The sequence below is a fragment of the Bos mutus genome, chromosome 27, assembly GCF_027580195.1.
Source record: "Bos mutus isolate GX-2022 chromosome 27, NWIPB_WYAK_1.1, whole genome shotgun sequence".
NCBI classification, from domain to species: domain Eukaryota; kingdom Metazoa; phylum Chordata; class Mammalia; order Artiodactyla; family Bovidae; genus Bos; species Bos mutus.
In genome coordinates, this window is record NC_091643.1 from 25,813,844 (window position 1) to 25,833,394 (window position 19,551).

The following is a 19,551-nucleotide window of genomic DNA, read 5'->3' on the forward strand; positions in this document are numbered from 1 at the left end:
GGACCCATCTTTCCAGGTTTTGAGAACAACGTAGCCCCGAGGTTAATTTCTGAGGACTGCTCTTTCCTCTCTAGTTTTCGTGGGAACTGGCAGTGTCTCGTGGATGTAGTCCTGGATCGCCTTCTGAACTTGTCCTCGATTAATAGTCTATCTCAGGGCCTGGTTCAGGCCTCCACCCAGTAGAATGTCTGCAGTAAGAAAGGGCTTCCCGGAGATGATTTCAAATGGGCTAAAATCTCAGACCATTCCTGGGTGCTACGCAGACCATGAGGAATGCAAGAGGAAGCAAGTTGGTCCAGGGTTCATGAGCTTCTTGGCAGAGCTTTGCTAAGGATTTCTTTAAAGTAGGGTTCCTTCCCCCTACCTTCCCTGAAGACTGGGGGTGCCAAGAGATATGTAGCTTGTAGTCTGTCCCCAGGGCTGTTGTGAGGCCCTCTGTGATTTGGGCTCTAAAAGAAGGTCCGTTATCACTCTGGAGGGACTCTGGAAGTCCAAACTGAGGAATTATTTCTTTTAGAAGAAACCTACAGACTTCCATACCCTATTCAGATCTGATGGGGAAGGCTTCAGCCCATCCTGTGACATTATCAGTGAACACCCTGAAAGTACTTATATCCAAATCATCATCATCATTTGGGTGAACTCTAACTGCCAGTCTTCTCCCGGGAAATGTCCCTTGGTGTTGGATTGGCCTGAGTGACGAAGCAGGGATTGGATGGGTATGTGGGTTCTTGGTGGCACATGAATCACAGGCAAGTTTTACTTGTTATAGTGTTCTTTTCAGCTTTTTCCCTGAAAAAGTCTTTTCCATCAAGGGCTGTAGTGCATCCCTCCCGTGGGGGTGGCATCAGGCAAGCTCTTGGTGAGTTTCTGTTGTTGGGCCTCGGAGATTAGAACCTTATCCTCCTTTTTATACAGCCTGCACGTCCCTTCTCATAGCCCCATTTCTCAACGTGTTCCTGCTCCTGTGGGAGATACTGGGGGAGTCTAGGGAGTTCAGGGGGCTAATCATTAGAGCCAAAACTTGTTCAAGTTCCTGTAGGTGAGTGGCCTGTTTTGCAGTTGAACAGCTCTGCTTTACCATTGCCCCCCAAAGATCCCTCCCTCTGATGGTCCCCACAGTGGGTTACTGTTCCCTGGGTTGGAAGCTCTGTGTGTGTGTGTGTGTGTGTGTCTTAGTCAAAGTCATGTCCAACTCTTTGCGACCCCATGGACTACAGCCCACCAGGCTCCTCTGTCCTTGGGATTCTCCAGGTAAAAATTCTGGAGTGGTAGCCATTCCCTTCTCCAAGAAACCTTCCAATCCCAGGGACCAAACCGAAGTCTCTCACATTGCAGATAGATTCTTTACCATTTGAGCCACCAGGGAAGCCTTTTATGGGGAAATTTTTAGCAATTAACTTTTCTCTTTCTTTCCAAATGGCAGCGTGAGCATGTAGCACGTGGAACCCGTATTTGGAGTCAGTAAACATATTTAATTTTTTATCCTTCCCTAGTAAAGCTCTCATTAATGCAATTAGTTCAGCCTTCTGAGCTGATGTGTGGGGTGGCAGGGCCTTGGCTCCTATTCTATTCATCTAGATTAACTGTGGCATACGTGGCCTTTTGGGTTCCTATTTCTACAAAACTGCTGCCATCAGTAAACCATCTGACCTCAGGGCTGTGAGGACTTTCATCTAGAAGATCAGACCTACTGGAGTAAGTTTGTCCTATGGTCTCTATACACTGATGTGCTAAGTCTCTACTCTCCACTGGGAGTTTCTGGGTTTAGGGTTTCACATATCTTTAAGGTGGGCTTCCCTGATAGCTCAGTTGGTAAAGAATCTACCTGCATTGCCAGAGACCCCAGTTTGATTCCTGGGTTGGGAAGATCCCCTAGAGAAGGGATAGGCTATCCACTCCAGTATTCTTGGACTTCTCTTGTGGCTCAGATGGTAAATAATCCACCTGCAATGTGGGAGACCTGGGTTCAATCCCTGGGTTGGGAAGATCCCTTAGAGAAGGGGAAAGGCTACCCACTCCAGTATTCTGGCCTGGAGAATTCCATGGGCTGTATAGTCCATGGGGTTGCAAAGAATCAGACACAACTGAGCGACTTTCACTTTCACACCTTTAAGGTAATATTGGAGGCATCTGTTGGAGGGGCCTGGTATCTTGTTAACCCTCCTCCAGTTAACCAGTGCGTCCTTTGACCTCTAGGGTGTCAGGGTCTCTCCATTCAAAGGCACAATGATATTGAGAGTCTAGATAAAGAGAATTTTTTTTATTTTAAATGCAGCTTTGAAGTCCAGACTAGAAATACTGGGCACTTCCTGGACCTTGGGGAGGAAGGTGTGCAATTTTGGCACCAGTGGGTGAATAGGAATGACGGCTTCACTCACTGCTCGTACATCTTGAACAAACCGACACTCCCCGTTAGGCTTGTGAACAGGGAGGGTCGAGGTGTTGCAGGGGATTGGCAGCGGCTGATGAGCTTGTGTTTTAGGAATCTGCTGAGCAGCAGTTGGATTCCCCTCAGGGCCCCTCAGGCTTTAAGGGATATAGTTGCTTCCAGAGGTATTTTCCCAAGGCCTTAACCTTATATTATTAGTGGGGGGATCACATTTTGCCCTTCCTGGTACTGAGGTATCCCAAACTGCAGGATCCATCTGTTCTCTCATGTCTTGCCATCAATATTTTGATGCCCAACAGGTGGGTCTTCTAGGGCTACTGATAGATACATTCTCTGCTCGGATTCTTGACATCCTCAGACTTCACCCTGTCCTAAAAAACATACTGGCTCCTAACTTATTCAGCAGATCTCTCCCAAGGAGGAGGACAGGGAATTCTGCCATATATAAGAAGGAGTACTAATAATCATGCTGTCCTGGAGTTTAGGTTGAACACTATACCGTAACAGGACTAACCCTCCTTTCTTGTACTGCCCACGTGTCTAGATTACAGAGAAGCTCACAGATGGTTACATAGGACCTGAACCTTTCTCAGCTACTGACTGGTAAAGTAAGGGATATACTTCTTATGTGGGGTTTTAAAACTCTTCAGTCTGCTCCTTTGTTCTATAGGACTGTTATTCTCCTTGTGTAATCCAGCAGTTATTGTAACAGTGCCTCATAAAAAGGACTTAGAAATTTATTCAAGAAATGGTAACCAGAGCAGTCTATAACCTGTCATACTATGCGGAACAGTTTAAAATATGCTTTAACACAGCTGGGTAAACAACTGTATATCTGATATCTGAGCTCATAGCCACCTTAACTTCATTTTTTGTCTAAACAAATCACTTTTACACTAAATGGGGAGGCCACCAGCTTGAACAATCATCCTAAGACAGAATAATAGTTTTTGATGGAAAACTCTATTAGATTTCTTTCAACAGAAAAGAGATAAAGGATAGGAAACTTCTTTATATCTTGCATTAAAGGAGCTGGAAAATGATTTTAAAGATTTTAGCAGTCCACTGTGGCTCTTTTGCCTGTGTGTGAAAGGGCTTCCCTGGTGGCTCAGATGGTAAAGAACCCGCCTCCAAAGTAGGATTCCTGGGTTTGATCCCCAGATCAGGAAGATGCCCTGGAGAAGGGAATGGCAACTCACTCCAGTGTCCTTGCCTGGAGAATTCCCCAGACAGAGGAACCTGGTGGGCTACAGTCCATGGGGTCTCAAAGAGTCAGATACGACTTTGTGTGGACTTAACTGTAACTACTAATAATAGACCTGATCCTGCAGGCAAGAGTAGACACCTTGCCTTAGGCCATCCATCAGATCCTGTCATGGTTGGAGAGGAAGCCGGCCAGCCAAGTCAGAACAGAGAAGTGTCTGCAGGAAATTCAGTTCTCCTACCTGCCAACACCCGAGGCTAGGCTGGAGTGATGAAGATGGATGGAGTGGGATCTGGAGCCCACAGGCGCTCCAGCCCCGTTGGTTAGTGTGCGGGGAGTTCTCATCCAAGAGATTGGAGCTGGGCCGGTAGGGGTGGCTCCTCCGGCACCCTCTGGGGGTGCTCAGGACCTTCCCCCCTCCAGGGCCCCTCCTGCTGACAAAAGGTGCCCTGGTTTGGGCCCAGGCAGCTTCTTGGTGGTCTCTCCAGCCTTCTCGGCCCTCCAGGGTCTCCTGGAGGTGGTGGGTGAATCAGAGAGGCCAGAAGCTGAGTTTCCTTTCTTAGCCTCTTGCCCTTCCTGGCCTCCTTCCTCCCTTAAGTCTCAGCTGGTGCAGACCTTGAAGGCCTCCTCTGCCAAGGTTGACAGCGGGGCTTGGGGCCCAGTCTCAAGCTTTTGTAATTCCCTCCAGGTATCAGGCATAGGTTGGGTGATAAAACGCATGGCCAGTGGTTTCCTCCCCTCTGTGGACTCAGGGTCTGTGTGGGTGTCCTTCCTGAATGCCTTTGTCGCCTGGCTCAGGAAGACTGCTGGGTTTTCGTTTTTTCTTGTGCAACCTCTTGGACCTTACCATAATCTACAGGTTTTACCATACTCCTTTTCATTCCTTCTGATAGACAAGTAATATCATGTCTCATCCTAGCTACGGCCTGCATGATCTGCATAGTCCCGGTGTGAGTTGTGCTCTGGGATGGCATCACCACCCGCCTGGTGGATTTGGTGACCAGTGTGAACTGGGGGCCAGGAGGCCAACTGTGTGTTCCCTGGCCTTTCTCAGTATATGCTCTTTTTTATCCGAGGTACAACAGTGGGCCAGAATAACCATGATGTCCTGCCAGGTGGGGGCTTCCCAGGTGGGGCTCAGTGGTAAAGAATCCACCTGCCAAGCAGGAGATGTGCATTCAATCCCTGGGTCAGGAAGATCCCCTGGAGGAGGGCAAGAAAACCCACTCCAGTATTCTTGCCTGGAGAAACCCATGGATAGAGGGGCCTGGCGGGGCTGTGGGGTCACATAGGGTCGGACACGACTGAGTGACTAAGCAGCAGCAGGCTGCCAGGTGAGAGTGAATGCCAACCTCAGACTGGCAGCTTCATCCCTCAGCTTGTCTGTGTTCTCTGAGAACCTGGCAAACCTCTCCTCACAGAATAACCTGATTAGTTTAGGATCTCTATTTGGGAAGTTCCAGGAGCCCTTTGAAGCACCCCAAAGTTAGCTGGAGGTCAAAAGAACTTTGTATTTGACCTTGGGTTAGTCTGTCAGAAATTTTTAAAAGTTTTAAAGCACCCAATCAGATAGGATCATAGGTATCTGTGAAGCAATGCTTATTCTGTGAGCTAAGATGGGGGAAAAATTTTTTTTAAAGTAGATACCGATCACTTAATGGCATAGAAACTCACACAGTCTGATATCAAAAGGAGTACGCCAGGAAAACATCGTTCTCTTATGAGAAAGAGAAGCCAAATTCAGTCCTGCATAAGCCTACTATTAGAAAAATCCGTTTACCTGATTAAACTTATTCCAACCTTAGGAGACTCTGACCACATACAAAATTCTTTTCTCAGTGTTCCTCTTCTGCAAACCTCCTGCCATTTCTGTAGTCATACTTTGTTTCTTATTCTTTCCCCATTCAGAAAAGTGAAAAGTGAAAGTCGCTCAGTCGTGTCCGACTCTTTGTGACCCCATGGACTGTATAGTCCATGGAATTCTCTAGGCCAGAATACTGGAGTGGGTAGCCTTTCCCCTTCTCCAGGGGATCTTCCCAACCCAGGGATTGAACCCAGGTCTCCAGGTCTTCCACATTGCAGGCAGATTCTTTACCAGCTGAGTCACAAGGGAAGGCCAAGAATACTGGAGTGGGTAGCCTATCCCTTCTCCAGCAGATCTTCCTGACCCAGGAATCGAACCAGGGTCTCCTGCACTGTAGGTGGATTCTTTAACAACTGAGCTATCGGGGAAGCCCTCCCCATTCAGAAATAGCCAAAAAATCATCCTTTTTTCTTTCAACAAAATACATTTCTATTCCTCATACTTTCTGTTCTGAGAATATACATCCTATTTTCCTTAAGCAACCATGAACTGTCTGCTACATTAGCATTCTATGGGTTCCATCACTTCATGGGAAATAGATGGGGAAACAGTGGAAACAGTGTCAGACTTTATTTTTTTGGGCTCCAAAATCACTGCAGATGGTGACTGCAGCCATGAAATTAAAAGACGCTTACTCCTTGGAAGGAAAGTTATGACCAACCTAGATAGCATATTCAAAAGCAGAGACATTACTTGGCCAACAAAGGTCTGTCTAGTCAAGGCTATGGTTTTTCCAGTGGTCATGTATGGATGTGAGAGTTGGACTGTGAAGAAGGCTGAGCACTGAAGAATTGATGCTTTTGAACTGTGGTGTTGAAGAAGACTCTTGAGAGTCCCTTAGACTGCAAGGAGATCCAATCAGTCCATTCTGAAGGAGATCAGCCCTGGGATTTCTTTGGAGGGAATGATGCTAAAGCTGAAACTCCAGTACTTTGGCCACCTCATGCAAAGAGTTGACTCATTGGAAAAGACTCTGATGCTGGGAGGGATTGGGGGCAGGAGGAGAAGGGGACGACAGAGGATGAGATGGCTGGATGGCATCACTGACTCGATGGACGTGAGTCTGAGTGAACTCTGGGAGTTGGTGATGGACAGGGAGGCCTGGTGTGCTGCAATTCATGGGGTCGCAAAGAGTCGGACACAACTGAGCGACTGAACTGAACTGAGGTTAGTAAAGGACACCTCGAGGTGGCACCAAACGTCTTTGGTTTCTCTCTAATAACAAGACAGAAGGGGGAAAATTTAGACCTGTTCAGCAATAATGTCCCTAATATTTTATCTTAGTTCAAATGGCCTGGGTATTCAATGAATTCGTATTATTTAACTTAAGTTGGTTTCAACTTACCAAAATTTGGAGAGACTGTTTTAGATGGATATTTCCAAAATATACTTATTGCTATAGAGTTTACTAGAGTTCTTATCCCAGTTACACTTACTTAAAAATTTAATCGTATCAGGTTGACTTCCCTGTTGACAGATTTCATAACAAAAGCAATATGCACTTACTGACTTTCAGTAGCCCTAGGTACAATAAAAGTACTATACTTAATGTCGATCACTCTAAAGTCATTAGAGTGTATTAATGAAATCCATAAGCTTAAGCTAGCTTTAATACCAGATATTAATTAAATATTGAATATTTTCCAGATCACATGAACCCAAAATTTTCTGGTGAGCCTCTTCTGTGTTTCTGAGAAGGTATTTAAGTGCTTAGTTTCCTTGATGCCAATTAAATGCAGCTCATTTGCAAGTTAATTTTTACATAAAGACAGAACCAGAGATCTCATTGTTTTCTTGCTTGAATTGAAAATGCGCCCCCCCCCACCCCGCCTTTTTCCCCTTAGTCTGGGAGACCACAGATGAATCAGATAGTTCCTGAGAGCTCAGGCAGGAATAGTTGCAAATGCAGAGGAAGGGACATTGCAAGCTCCTGTCTTTTCTTTTTGTTCTTTAAAAATGCCACCAAGTCACCTAAGGCTGGAGTCTCCAGCAGTGTGGGCTGTTTGTGGGCACAGTGGAGAACTTCAGCCTCGAAATACAATGTCAGCAGAGAATTCCAGGAGAAGTTGGAATTAACTTCACAAACAAAGACGCCAATCACAAAACTTAAAGACACAAACTAGAAGCTTGTACGATGGAGGGGGCGACGGGAGTTCAGGGGTGAGGTCTTAGGGAGGAAGACAGAGAAGCTATGTTCAGTGGTCCCGGAGGTGCCCAGAGCCCCTCCCAGATCGGGACAAGTACCCCGTGTTGAGTGTCTCGAAGTCTGTTACCAACCAGGGTTCTTGGTCTTCCCCCGTTGATAGAAACGGACTAGAGACCAGACAAAAAATTCAGGCAAGGCTGCAGCAGCGGGAAGTGAGAACAGCAGCAGGTTCCCTTGCTCACTCGCTGCCTGTGGAGGTGGATGGGTGAGTGCGTTCCTTGTACAGGGTGAGCGTAGGGGTGCATCCAGGAGTTGGGCTGGAGGGGTAGCTTAGGTGTTTTGCCCACCCCTTAGGTGGTGGTATGTGCAGGGGGCATGCGCACTGCCCTGCTTTGGCTCCAGGTTCTTCAGAAGTGGCTTTTTTGCTCCCTTTGTATCTTTTGTCCAGAACTTGTCCCAGCTGCCCACGCACACGGTTATTTTTAGTCCTGTACAGTTTCTTTGCGTTTGGTTGCTGGAGGGGAGGTGTGTCAGATGCAAGCATTGCCTCGCGGCCGCTGAGGGCCCCGGGTCCCAGCCAGTCTCATGTCTACAATGTAAATTCTTATATTTTTTAGGCCTTTAGAAAATATTTACATAGTCATCCTGAAGAGTCATATTCTTTAAAAAAGCTAGACTTGGAATTGGGGAGTCACTCAGTCCTAGGGCTTCTCCATGGGGCCACTAGTCTCCTTGACCTTAGAATCATCACTGTCCAATCATGGACCGATTCCACAGTCAGACAGCTGGATAGATGGATGGGGCTCTTTGGTCAAGAGGTCAAATGATTTTTCAGGGATGATAGCACATATTTAAAGGTATACTGATAATACACTGATCAAATGTTCCTGAATAACATCACCACAAAGGATCTGAGAGGCTTAGAATCAGGCAGATTACATGGGCTGCCTAAATTCTCTGGAATTTACACACAATTGTTATTTCTAATACCTTGACTTCCTGTTACATGATGAAGAAAACACCCCAAATCAGATATCAATACAGAGGTCCCTGACTCTCAGAGGCATAGTGTGGCAACGCCTGCAGGGCACAGATGGCTTGGGCAGCATAATGGTAAGCTTTTATTTTCTGCCTTAAGAAAAAGACAGTGACTTTCACCTATTGCAACACCGAGGCTTATGCTTCACAATTGCTATTGCTGCACTAGTGTATTTCTGTAGGACTAATATGTTCCCAACAATTACACTTTTCCTTCTGGGAGGCTGTGGAAATGTGTACATGGGCGGCCCTGCCCACCCCCATCCGTCATGAGAATCCCAGGGTAAACATATGCGTAGGGTCTGGAGAAGTCTTGACAAACAGCAGGTTCAACAGCTTGTATTGGGGTGTGCCTTGGAGATGAAGGCTTAAGGACACAGCTCTGTCCCCTGGAAAGACGGAGAAAGCACAGCAGGGTCCATGATCCAGAGGAACGAGAGTGGAGGAAGGATGGGGAGTAAGAAGAGCCTCAGATCTGGGGTAAGGAGAGGTTGCAAGTGAACCTGGAGTCCTGGATGGGACAGTGGGTTCAGAGCAAGGCAACCGAGCCCAAGGAAGGCAGCGAGCCGAGGAGCGGGATGTTGACCCAAGCTTGCAGTGGGGTCAGTTCCAGAGTCTGGGCTGAGCTGAACCAGGAGTGGAGGTCAAAGGGCTCCTGTTACAAAAGGCAGCATGCTGAAGAAGCCACATTCATCATCGCACAGTTGAGTACATGTCAGCTGAGTTTTTGGTACAAATCATCCCCGGAGTTTCAGATGGTAAAGAATCCTGCAATGCAGGAGACCCGGGTTTGATGCCTGGGTCAGGAAGATCCCCTGGAGGAGGGCATGGCAACCCACTCCAGTATTCTTGCCTGGAGAATTCCATGGACAGAGGAGCCTGGAGGGCTACAGTCCATGGGGTTGCAAAGAGTTGGACACGACTGAGCAACTAGCACTGTGAACCCTTTCATAAGTGCATGGCTCCATGCAGCGCTCACCAACTGCACACACCCACGTAAGCAGCCCGCATCCAGACAGGGTCCCTCTCCTGGCCCCTCCTGGTCCCCCCCATCCCTCCAAGGAAGACCACCAGCTGACTCCCCACCTCACAGATAGAGATATGAAGTGTCTAAAGAACCAAGTTTCTGATATTTATAAGTCAGGCCACCTGCATTTCTGCCATCCTTTGAGAAACCACGGCCTGTGACCCTGGATTCGCTCCCTGGCAGCTACCCCTTCAGGAGGACGTGGTCTCAGCAGGTCCCACCCCTCACCTGTTTTGTTACCTGCCGGGCCCTCTGATGTAAGAGCTTGCAACCCTCGCCTTTTCCACCTCTTGATCCCAATTGGACTGTCTGTACTCTTGACCCCCCAAGCCCTTTGTACACCAAGGTAGTATTAGATAAAGAAGTACGAACATCAAAGAAGGCAAACATTTTTTCTCCTGATTTATCACATTTTCCCATTTTATAAAAATGCCCCATAATTCCCTCAATTAGCCAAGATTTCTGTAGTTGTCTGTTCAAAATATCTACAGACTCTTTATCTATAGGTAGTGAAACGGGAGTCAGGAGACCTGAGTTTACTCCCATGTTCTACCACTAATCAGCTTTCTGTGATGTGTATAACTTTTAAGGCCTCCTTTATTATTTTTGAAAAATTTGTAACGTAAGAACCTTAAATGATCTCTGAGGATCCTGTAAGTTTGGACATTTTATAATTCTGTGGACTTACAGCGAGGTCACCTTGGAGCTGATTCAGACTGTGGGGCAAACAAATCGCCTAGTCTCATCCTCCTTGCTGAGTGGACACAGCCCATGGCCAGGTGGGCTGGGTGGACAGGTGAGATTTCTGGAACCCAGCATCATTCCAAGGGCAGGCAGCATTGTCTGTAGAGTAGGGGAAAACAGCAGTAAGAAGACGGGCTCAAAACACACTGTTATATTTAAAGTGGATATACCTACTGTATAGCACAGGGAACTCTGCTTAATGTTACGTGGCAGCCTGGATGGGAGGGGAGTTTGGGGGAGATGTGTGGATATGGATATCTGTGGCTGAGTCCCTTTGCTGTCCACCTGAAACTGTCACAACATTGTTAATCGCCTATACACCAATACAAAATAAGAAGTTAAAAAAAAATTACTCAAAGGCGGTCAGTTCTTATTTACCACCATTTGCCAGCAATTCTCAACAATGTGGGTGATAAAATACTCCTCCCCCTAATATATTTTTGTCGGCTAAGTTCTAAACCATGGCTGCAGTTCCCTTTGAGTTTTAATAATGTATATAATGTATGCTTTAAAAGAGCACAGGGTTAGTATGTATTTCTTACTAAGCCTTGTATCCTACATGGATACCATCCTAACACACACAGACGCCACTGTATGAATTCATTTGGAAGAAAGTTCGTGATGGTTTGAAATTTTCTGAGTGCACTTGGAGTGCAGTCTGTGTCTCCGCTCCCTGGAGACAATATATTCCTGAGTTTTAAGAGTGGGTTCAAAATGAACAGTGACAGCACTGAGATGCCAAGGACCAGAAACAGACCTTGAGAGGCTGTGGGTCTGCCCTCTGGGGGAGCACCTTGGAGGCAGTGAGGCTGAGTGTGAGCTGCAGGGGAAGGCTGTTTTGTTGGGAAGTGTGAGTGTTCATTCATATGTGAAATATTTTGCTGAATTTGAACAAAACCTTTGAAGCTGAAATCTGTTTTTACTATTTGATTTAAATCTAAAGGATGAACCAAGAAAATAATGATTATTCCCCCAAAATAACTTTAAGAGGAAAAAGGTATTAAAAGTGATCTGTTTGGGGGGTTGAAGACTCTCGGTCTGTTGGCCACCAACGCCCACTTGTTCTCTCCTCACATTTATACCAGTTACTGGCCAACATCCTCCCAAGAACAAGCGACCAAAGGAGCCAGGAGAGAACAGGATCAAGCCTACCAACAAAAAAGTGAAGCCCAAAATTCCTAAGATAAAGGACAGGGACTCTGCTGATCCAACGCCAAAGACACCGTCTATAATGACGCAAATGATGGATAAAGGTCGCTTCCAGAAACCCGCTGCTACCCTGAGCCTGGTGGCAGGGCAAACTCTGGAGCTTCGATGTAAAGGAAATAAAATCGGATGGAGCTATCCTGCATACCTCGACACCTTTAAGGACACCCGCCTCAGGTAAGCTTTAAAAAAGGTATTAAAAGTGATCTGTTTGGGGGGTTGAAGACTCTCGGTCTGTTGGCCACCAACGCCCACTTGTTCTCTCCTCACATTTATACCAGTTACTGGCCAACATCCTCCCAAGAACAAGACATCTATTTATTTATTTATTTTTGGCTGCGTTGGTCTTCACTGCTGTGTGCGGATTTCTCTAGTTGCCTCGCGTAGGGTTACTCTCTAGCTGTGTTCAGGATTCCCATGGCAGCGGCTTCTCTTGTCGCAGAGCATATGTTCTGGGGCACTTGGTCTTCGCTAGTTGTGTTGCTTGGAGTTAGTTGCCCCACAGCCTGTGGGATCCTCCCGGACCAGGAATTGAACCTGTGTCTCCTGCATTGGCAGGTGGATTCTTAATTACTGGACCACCAGGGAAGCTGGCCTTTTTATTTTTTCAACTTGTTTTGGGGTTAGGGATTTGGTTTCATACTCTTGTTTAATATCACATTGTGTCTGACATCTACCATTTCGTGTTAGTGGTTTATAAAAACAGAAGCTCAGTGAGCAAAAGCCACTGATTTTATTTCTTCACCCCATTAAAATTATTGCAAATTCTACCAACACTGGTTAAACAATGAACTGTTATAGGAAGCCATATGACAGATAGTTGAAACTGTGATGTATAGAGGTAGACATTTAAGAATTCATATTGGAAAAAATAATGGATTCAATGCTTCATGTTATTGTTAAAGTAATTGTGATAAAAAACCGATTAAGGGGAGATTGCTATGAGGAATTTGACCAGAGATGAACTGCTTTTGAACATAAATTTTCACCAACAATGCAGGAGGGTTCCCTTTTCTCCACACCCACCCCAGTGTTTGTTATTTGTAGACTTTTTTTGCCACTTTATTTTTTTAACTGAAGGATAATTGCCTTACAGAATTTTGTGGTTTTCTATCATATATCAACATGTTATTTGTAGACATTTTAATGATTGCCATTCTGACCAGTGTGAGGTGGTACCTCATTGTGGTTTTGATTGGTATTTCTCTAATAATTAGTGATGTTGGGCATCATTTCATGTGCCTCCTGGCCATCTGTATGTCTTCTTGGAGAAATGTCTATTAAGATCTGTCCAGTCTTCGATTGGGTTGTTTGCTTTTTGTTGTTGAGTTGTATGAGTTGTTTGCATATTTTGGAGATTAAGCCTTTGTCGGCTGTATAACTTGCAAATATTTTCTCCCATTCCTTAGGTTGTGTTTTCATTTTTTAATGGTTTTCTTTGCTATGGAAGAGTTTGCAAGTTTGATGAAATCTTGTTTATTTTTGTTTTCATTTCTGTTGCTTTGGGAGACTGACCTGAGTAAACATTGGCGTGACTTATGTAGAGAATGTTTTGCCTGTGCTCTCACCCAGAAGTGTTATGGTGTCTTGTCTTATGTTTAAGTCTTTAAGGCATTTTGAGTTTACTTCTGTGCATGGTGTGATGGTGTGTTCTAACTTCATTGATGTACATGCAGCTGTTCAACATTCCCAGTACCACCTGAAGAGACTGGATGTTTTTCTCCCTCTAATTTTATATTCTTGCCTCCTTTGTCAAGATTAATTCAACTTGGTGTGTGGATTTATTTCTGGGCTCTCTGTTGTATTTCTTTTATGCATATGTCTGTTTTTGTATCAATATCATATGGTGGTTTTTATTTTAAAAAAATTTTAAAATTGGAATGTAATTACTTTACATTAATGTGTTAGTTCCTGCTGTAAAATGTGAATCAGCCATATCTATATGTATACCCCCTCCCTCTTGAGCCTCCCTCCCATCCACCCCCCACCCCCACCCCCATCCCACCCTCTAGGTCATCACGCAGCCCCGGGCTGAGCTCCCTGCTCTATATAGAAGCTTCTCGCTGGCTCTCTCTTTTACATACACTAGTGCATATGTTAGTGCTACTCTCTCAAGTCTTCCCACCCTCTCCTCCCCCTCCACTCGTGTCCACAACTCTGATCTCTGTGTCTGCACCGCTGTTACTTCCCTGAAAATGGCTTCCCCAGTACCATTTTCTAGATTCCATAACTATGCATTAGTATATGATATTTGTTTTTTTCCTGCTGACTTCACTCTGTGTGACAGGCTCTAGATTTATCCATATCACTCCAACTGACTCCATTTCTTTCCTTTTTATAGCAGAATAATATTCTATTGTATGTATGTACCACATCTTCTTTATTCATTCATCTGTTGAGGGACATCCATGTCCTGGCTATTGTAAACAGTGCTGGAATGCACATTGGGGTACATGTGTCTTTTTGAGTTAGTGCACTGTTTTGATTACTCTAACTTTGTAGTATTGTCTGAAGTCTGGGAGAGTTATGCCTCCTGCTTTTTTTTTTTAGGATTGCTTTGGCAACTCTGGGTCTTTTATGGTTCCATATAAATTTGGAGATTATTTGTTCTAGCTCTGTGAAAAACTTCATGGGTAATTTGGTAGGGATTGCGTTAAATCTATAGATTGATTTGGGTAGTATTGCCATTTTAACAATATTCTTCCAATTCAAGAGCGTGGGATATCTTTCCATCTCTTTGAATCCTCTTTAATATCCTTTACTAGTGTTTTAGAGTTCTCCGTGTACAAGTCATTCACCTCTTTGGTCAGATTTATTCTTAGATATTTTATTTTATTTTTTGGTATGATTATTTGAAAATTATTTATTTGGGGCTGTGCTGGGTCTTTGTTGCTGCATGCGGGCTTTCTCTGGCTTTGGCGGGTGGGGGCTACTCTGGTTGTGATGTGCGGGCTTCTCGGTGTGTGGCTTCTTTTGTTGCGGAGCACGGCCTCCATGCTCGCGGGTTTCGGGAGTTGCAGCATGCCGACTCGGTAGTGGTGGGGCACAGTCTTCATTGCCCTGCAGCACGGGAAGTCTTCCCAGACGAGGGGGCACACCCAAGTCTACTGCATTGGCAGGCAGCTTTTTAACCACTGGACATCAGGGAAGTCCTGGTATGATTTTTAAAGCTTTTTTTTTTTTTTACATTCCCTTTCTGATATTTCATTGTTAGTGTAAAGAAATGCAATGGATTCTGAATGGTAATCTTGTATCCTGCTGCTCTGCTGAATTCATTTATTAGATCTAGCAGGTTTTTTGTGGAGTCCTTAGTGTTTTCTATACTTAGTATCATGTCATCTGAATATACTGACAATGTTACCTCTTTCCTTTCCAATTTGGATACCTTTTATTTCTTTTCTTTTTTTGGTCTGATTGCTGTGGCTATGACTTCCAATACTGTGTTGAATAGAACTGGTGAGAATGGGCATCCTTGTCTTGTTCCAGATTTTAGCCAGAAGGCTTTCAGCTTTTCACCACTGAGCATTATATTGGTTGTGAGTGTGTCATAAAAGGCTGTTACTATGTTGAGATATGTCCCTTCTGTACCCACTTTGGTAAGAATTTTTATCATGAATGGATGTTGAATTTTGTCAGGCTTTTTCTGCATCTATTGAGATGATCGTGTGTTTTTTTTTTTACTTTTCTTTTGTTAACAAGGTATATTACATTGATTAATTTGCATGTATTGAACCATCCTTGTGAACTTGGGATGAATCCCACTTGGTCATTGATAGGACCCACGTGGGGGCTCATAGTTGAAATGGCTCGTTATGTTGAATAAAGTCACAGTGATCCTTGGAACTGACCAAACTGCCCAAACAACATTCTATTTTCCCCCTGGCACCTACCTTCTCAAGGCTATGTGACCACCAGATTGTAGACCTCCAGCCACGTGATTGCAGGATTCAGCTACAGGCTAAAAATTAACCACCCCTTCAGAGATTTTTCACTGGCGGGGTATAAGAAAGACCCCGTCAGAAAGGGAGGACACTGGTTCTTCTCAAGGGCCAGTCACCCTCTCGTTTTCCCTCTAAGAAATTTCCTTTTCTTGCCTGACCGCTCGGCTCATTCTCTTTGTCTCTGCACTTGCCTTATAGTCATGGTGTATGATATTTTTATATGCTGTGGAATTTGGTTTGCTGATATTTTGTTGAGAATTTTTGCAACAATATTCATCAAGGTATTGACCATAATTTTCTGTTTTGGTGGTATCTTTATCAGGGTGATAGTGGTGGCTTCATAGAATGTTTTTGGGGGTGTTCCCTCCTTTTCAGTCTTTTAGAAGAGTTTGAGAAGAATCAGGGTAAGTTCTTTTTTGTATCCCTGGTAGAATTCACCTGTGAAGCCATCTGTCCCTGGGCTTTTGTTTATAGGGAATTATAAAAAAAGAAAAAAATTACAGATGCTATTTTACTTCCAGTGATTGACCTGTTCAAATTATCTATTTCTTCTTGGTTTAATTTTGGTGGGCTGTATGTTTCTGGAAAGTTTTTCATTTCTTCTAGGTTGTCAAATTTGTTCACAGTATGTTCTTACGGTTTTTTCGGTGCTCCATTTTCATTTTGCTTCTTTGGGTCTCTCTCTTTTCTTCCTGGTGAGTCTGGTCACAGAGTTGTCAGTTGTGTTCAGCCTCTCAAAGAACCAGCTCTTGGTTTAACTGATTTGTTTCTACTGTTTTTAAATCTGTTTTCTTCATTTCCTCCCTGATCTTTATTATTTCTTTCCTTCTGTTGACTCTAGGTTTTGCTTGTCTTTCTTTTTCTAGCCCTTCCCAGTGGTAGGTTAAGTTGTTGGAGATTTCTCCCCTGAAGACCTGTATCACTATGACCTTCCCTCTAAGAACTCCTTTTATTGCATCCGTAGATTTTGGGTGGTGTCTTCACTGTTGTTTGTCTCAGGGTATTTTTTTAAATTTCCTTTTTGATTTCCTCGTTGACCCACTGGTTTTGTAGTAGCATGTTGGTTAGTCTCCATGTGATCATTTTTTTCTAATTTCCTTTCCTGTGGTTGATTTCTAGTTCCATGCTGTTGTGGTCAGAGGAGATGCTTGGAATACCACCACTTTCTTAGGAGCCATACATTTGTCCTCTTGCCATCTCTGGTGTCACTACCCCAGTCCCAGGCACGTTACCCTTCATCACCACCAGTCTTGCAGTAACCACACCCAGGCTGGTCCTCCACCATCCTCCTCACTGCACCTAGAGTGAAGCTTAAAAAATGCACGTCTGATTGTGACAATCCCCTGCTTAACACTCAGTGGGCCTCCACTGGGGAGGAAGTTCAACATCCTCACAGGACTCTGAGACCCTCCCTGATCCCCCCACCGCACCCCCGTCTCTAGATTAGTGTCTTTGCTTTCACTGGTCCAAGTTCCTGTGACGTGGTCAAATGCACCAATCTCTTGGAGGCTTAAAACTTGCTGCTTTCATGGGCTGGACCACTCATGGCCCCTCTTCACCTGGCAGATTTCCTCTGGGAAGTTCATGTCAGGCCTCCCTGGGTTTATATCCTCATGGCCCCTGATGGGCCCTTTTTTTTTCAATACTCTTCACACTTGTATCTCCTTTTTTTAATCTGTGTTTTTCACGGAGACTTAGCTGCGTGCTTGGCATTTAGCTTTATCTATTGAATAACTAAATGACAATCCCTTTTTTTCACACACATACCTTGGAGAATAAATAATGTATGTGTATAAGAAATATCTCTCCATCTGTCTAACCTCTTGGACTAAGTCGTCTTTCACATTTTATTCTGAAGATACCCTTCTGGCTTCATGTGGTATGACCATGTAGAGTTTTTCCTGAAAGATTATTGGGTTAGACAAGGATTGGAGGGTGAGAGAATGAGATAGTTTTTCTCGTTTTCGTTTCCACAATTGACACGTGTATGTGTGTTGCTTGGACGAGATTTGGCAGGATTTACTGTGTGTATGTATGTGTTCAATCACTCAGTTGTGTCTGAGTCTTTGCGACCCCATGGACTGTAGCCTGCCAGGCTCCTCTGTCCATGGGATATCCCAGGTAAGAATACTGGAGTGGGTTGCCATTTCCTTCTTCAAGGGATTTTCCCAACCCAGGAATCGAACCTACATCTCTTGCATCTCCTGCATTGGCAGGTGGCTTCTTTACCACTGCACCACCTGGGAAGCCAAGATTTACTACCATATATCTTTTAAATGACTTAATTTACCAAAGTCAAACTTACACACTTTTTTTAAAAAACCAGAATTGAGCTGATTTAAATTTTTCTGAACAGCTAGCCTTTGACTTAAACAAACTATCCTAAACCTCAGTGATTTAGCCCTTGAATATTTCATGTTTTCTAAGACTATTTTCAAAGTTATATTAGCCAAAATGTGTTTGAAAACATTTTAAGGACTCAAAGTGAAGTAAATATGAATCTAAATCAAAGAGAACTATCCTGGAGCTGAAAAAACCAAGTTTGATTTCACATTAAATGGGATTTATTCAAAGCACAGTTAGAGCTTTATGAGAAAGTAAAGACAGATGTGGGCCCCCAAGGACTTTATGGAAAAATGTGAAAAATGTGAAAAACATTGAGTCAGAACTCTGTATCAAACAACAACACAATCACGATTTATTTGACACCAGAGATTCATCTAATCAGCTCTTGACATCTTTCCCGGGACATGGTGCCTTTGGATAGAGAGGTATTCAACCTGTGTTTTCTTTCCCTGTGGAGTGAGCTCTTTCCGGCTTTGTGAAAGCCTGGTCATTTTAACCAATTTGGGTGGCTTTCTGGAACCAAGTTTGCAGGCTACCACATTTGCCCTCATTTAATCTTCTGACCAGAAGCGGGAGCTTGTTATGAAAACAGATCGGGCTGAGGCACTGCTGAATTGGAATCCCACCTTTCCCACTAACCTGCAAAGTGATCTTTGATCAATAATTTCCCTAGAACTCAGTTTCCTCATCTGGAATGTGGAAATAATATTGTGTGTGTGTGTGTGCGCGCGCGTGCACTCAGTAGTGTCCAACTCTTTGCGACCCTATGACCATAGCCCACCAGGCTTCTCTGTCCGTGGGATTCTCTAGGCAAGAATACTGGAGTGGGTTGCCTTGCCCTCCTCCAGGGGATCTTCCTGACCTGGGGATTGAACTCACGTCTCTTGTGGCTCCTGCATTGGCAGGAGGATTCTTTACCACTAGCGCCACTTGAGAAGCCCTGGGGAACTAATACTATCCTTTGTAAATACTGCCTTGCGTGCTAAGTCGCTTCAGTGGTGTCCAACTGTTTGTGATCCCATGGACTGTAGCCTACCAGGTTCCTTTGTCCATGGGGATTCTCCAGGCTAGAATATTGAAGTGGATTGCCATGCCCTCCTCCAGGAGATCTTCCCAACCCAGGGATTGAATCTGTGTCTCTTGTGTTTCCAGCATTGGCAGGTGGGTTCTTTACCACTAGCGCCACCTGCGAAATCCAAATGCTGCCTGGCCCAATGGTAAATGTTCAATGCTGCTGCTGCTAAGTCGCTTCAGTCGTGTCCAACTCTGTGCGACCCCATAGATGGCAGCCCACCAGGCCCCGCCGTCCCTGGGATTCTCCAGGCAAGAACACTGGAGTGGGTTGCTATTTCCTCCTCCAATGCATGAAAGTGAAAAGTGAAAGTGAAGTCGCTCAATCGTGTCCGACTCTTAGCGACCCCATGGACTGCAGCCTACCAGGCTCCTCTGTCCATGGCAGGAGGAACATTTTCATTTCCTCCGTCCATTTTCTATAATGTTCAATAAGTTGTACCTAATTGTTACTAGGCAACGCATATTTCTTACGTACAATAATCCAAGTGATCTTTTGGAACAGTTCATTCTGACCAGGAGTAGTACAAGTCAGGGAACTGTGCACCGCTGATGTGGCTTCTGATACGGAG

At 44.7% G+C, this 19,551-nt stretch overlaps 1 protein-coding gene across 1 annotated transcript in view; it reads left to right on the top strand.

The window, feature by feature from the left end:
* Window positions 1-19,551, top strand: part of PDGFRL (platelet derived growth factor receptor like) — a 73,767-nt gene that overhangs the window by 8,989 nt on the left and 45,227 nt on the right. Inside the window, exon 2 of the mRNA XM_005887161.2 lies at window positions 11,501-11,798. Within this exon, the coding sequence (XP_005887223.2) occupies window positions 11,501-11,798 (298 nt within the window). The remainder of the gene's footprint in view (window positions 1-11,500; window positions 11,799-19,551) is intronic.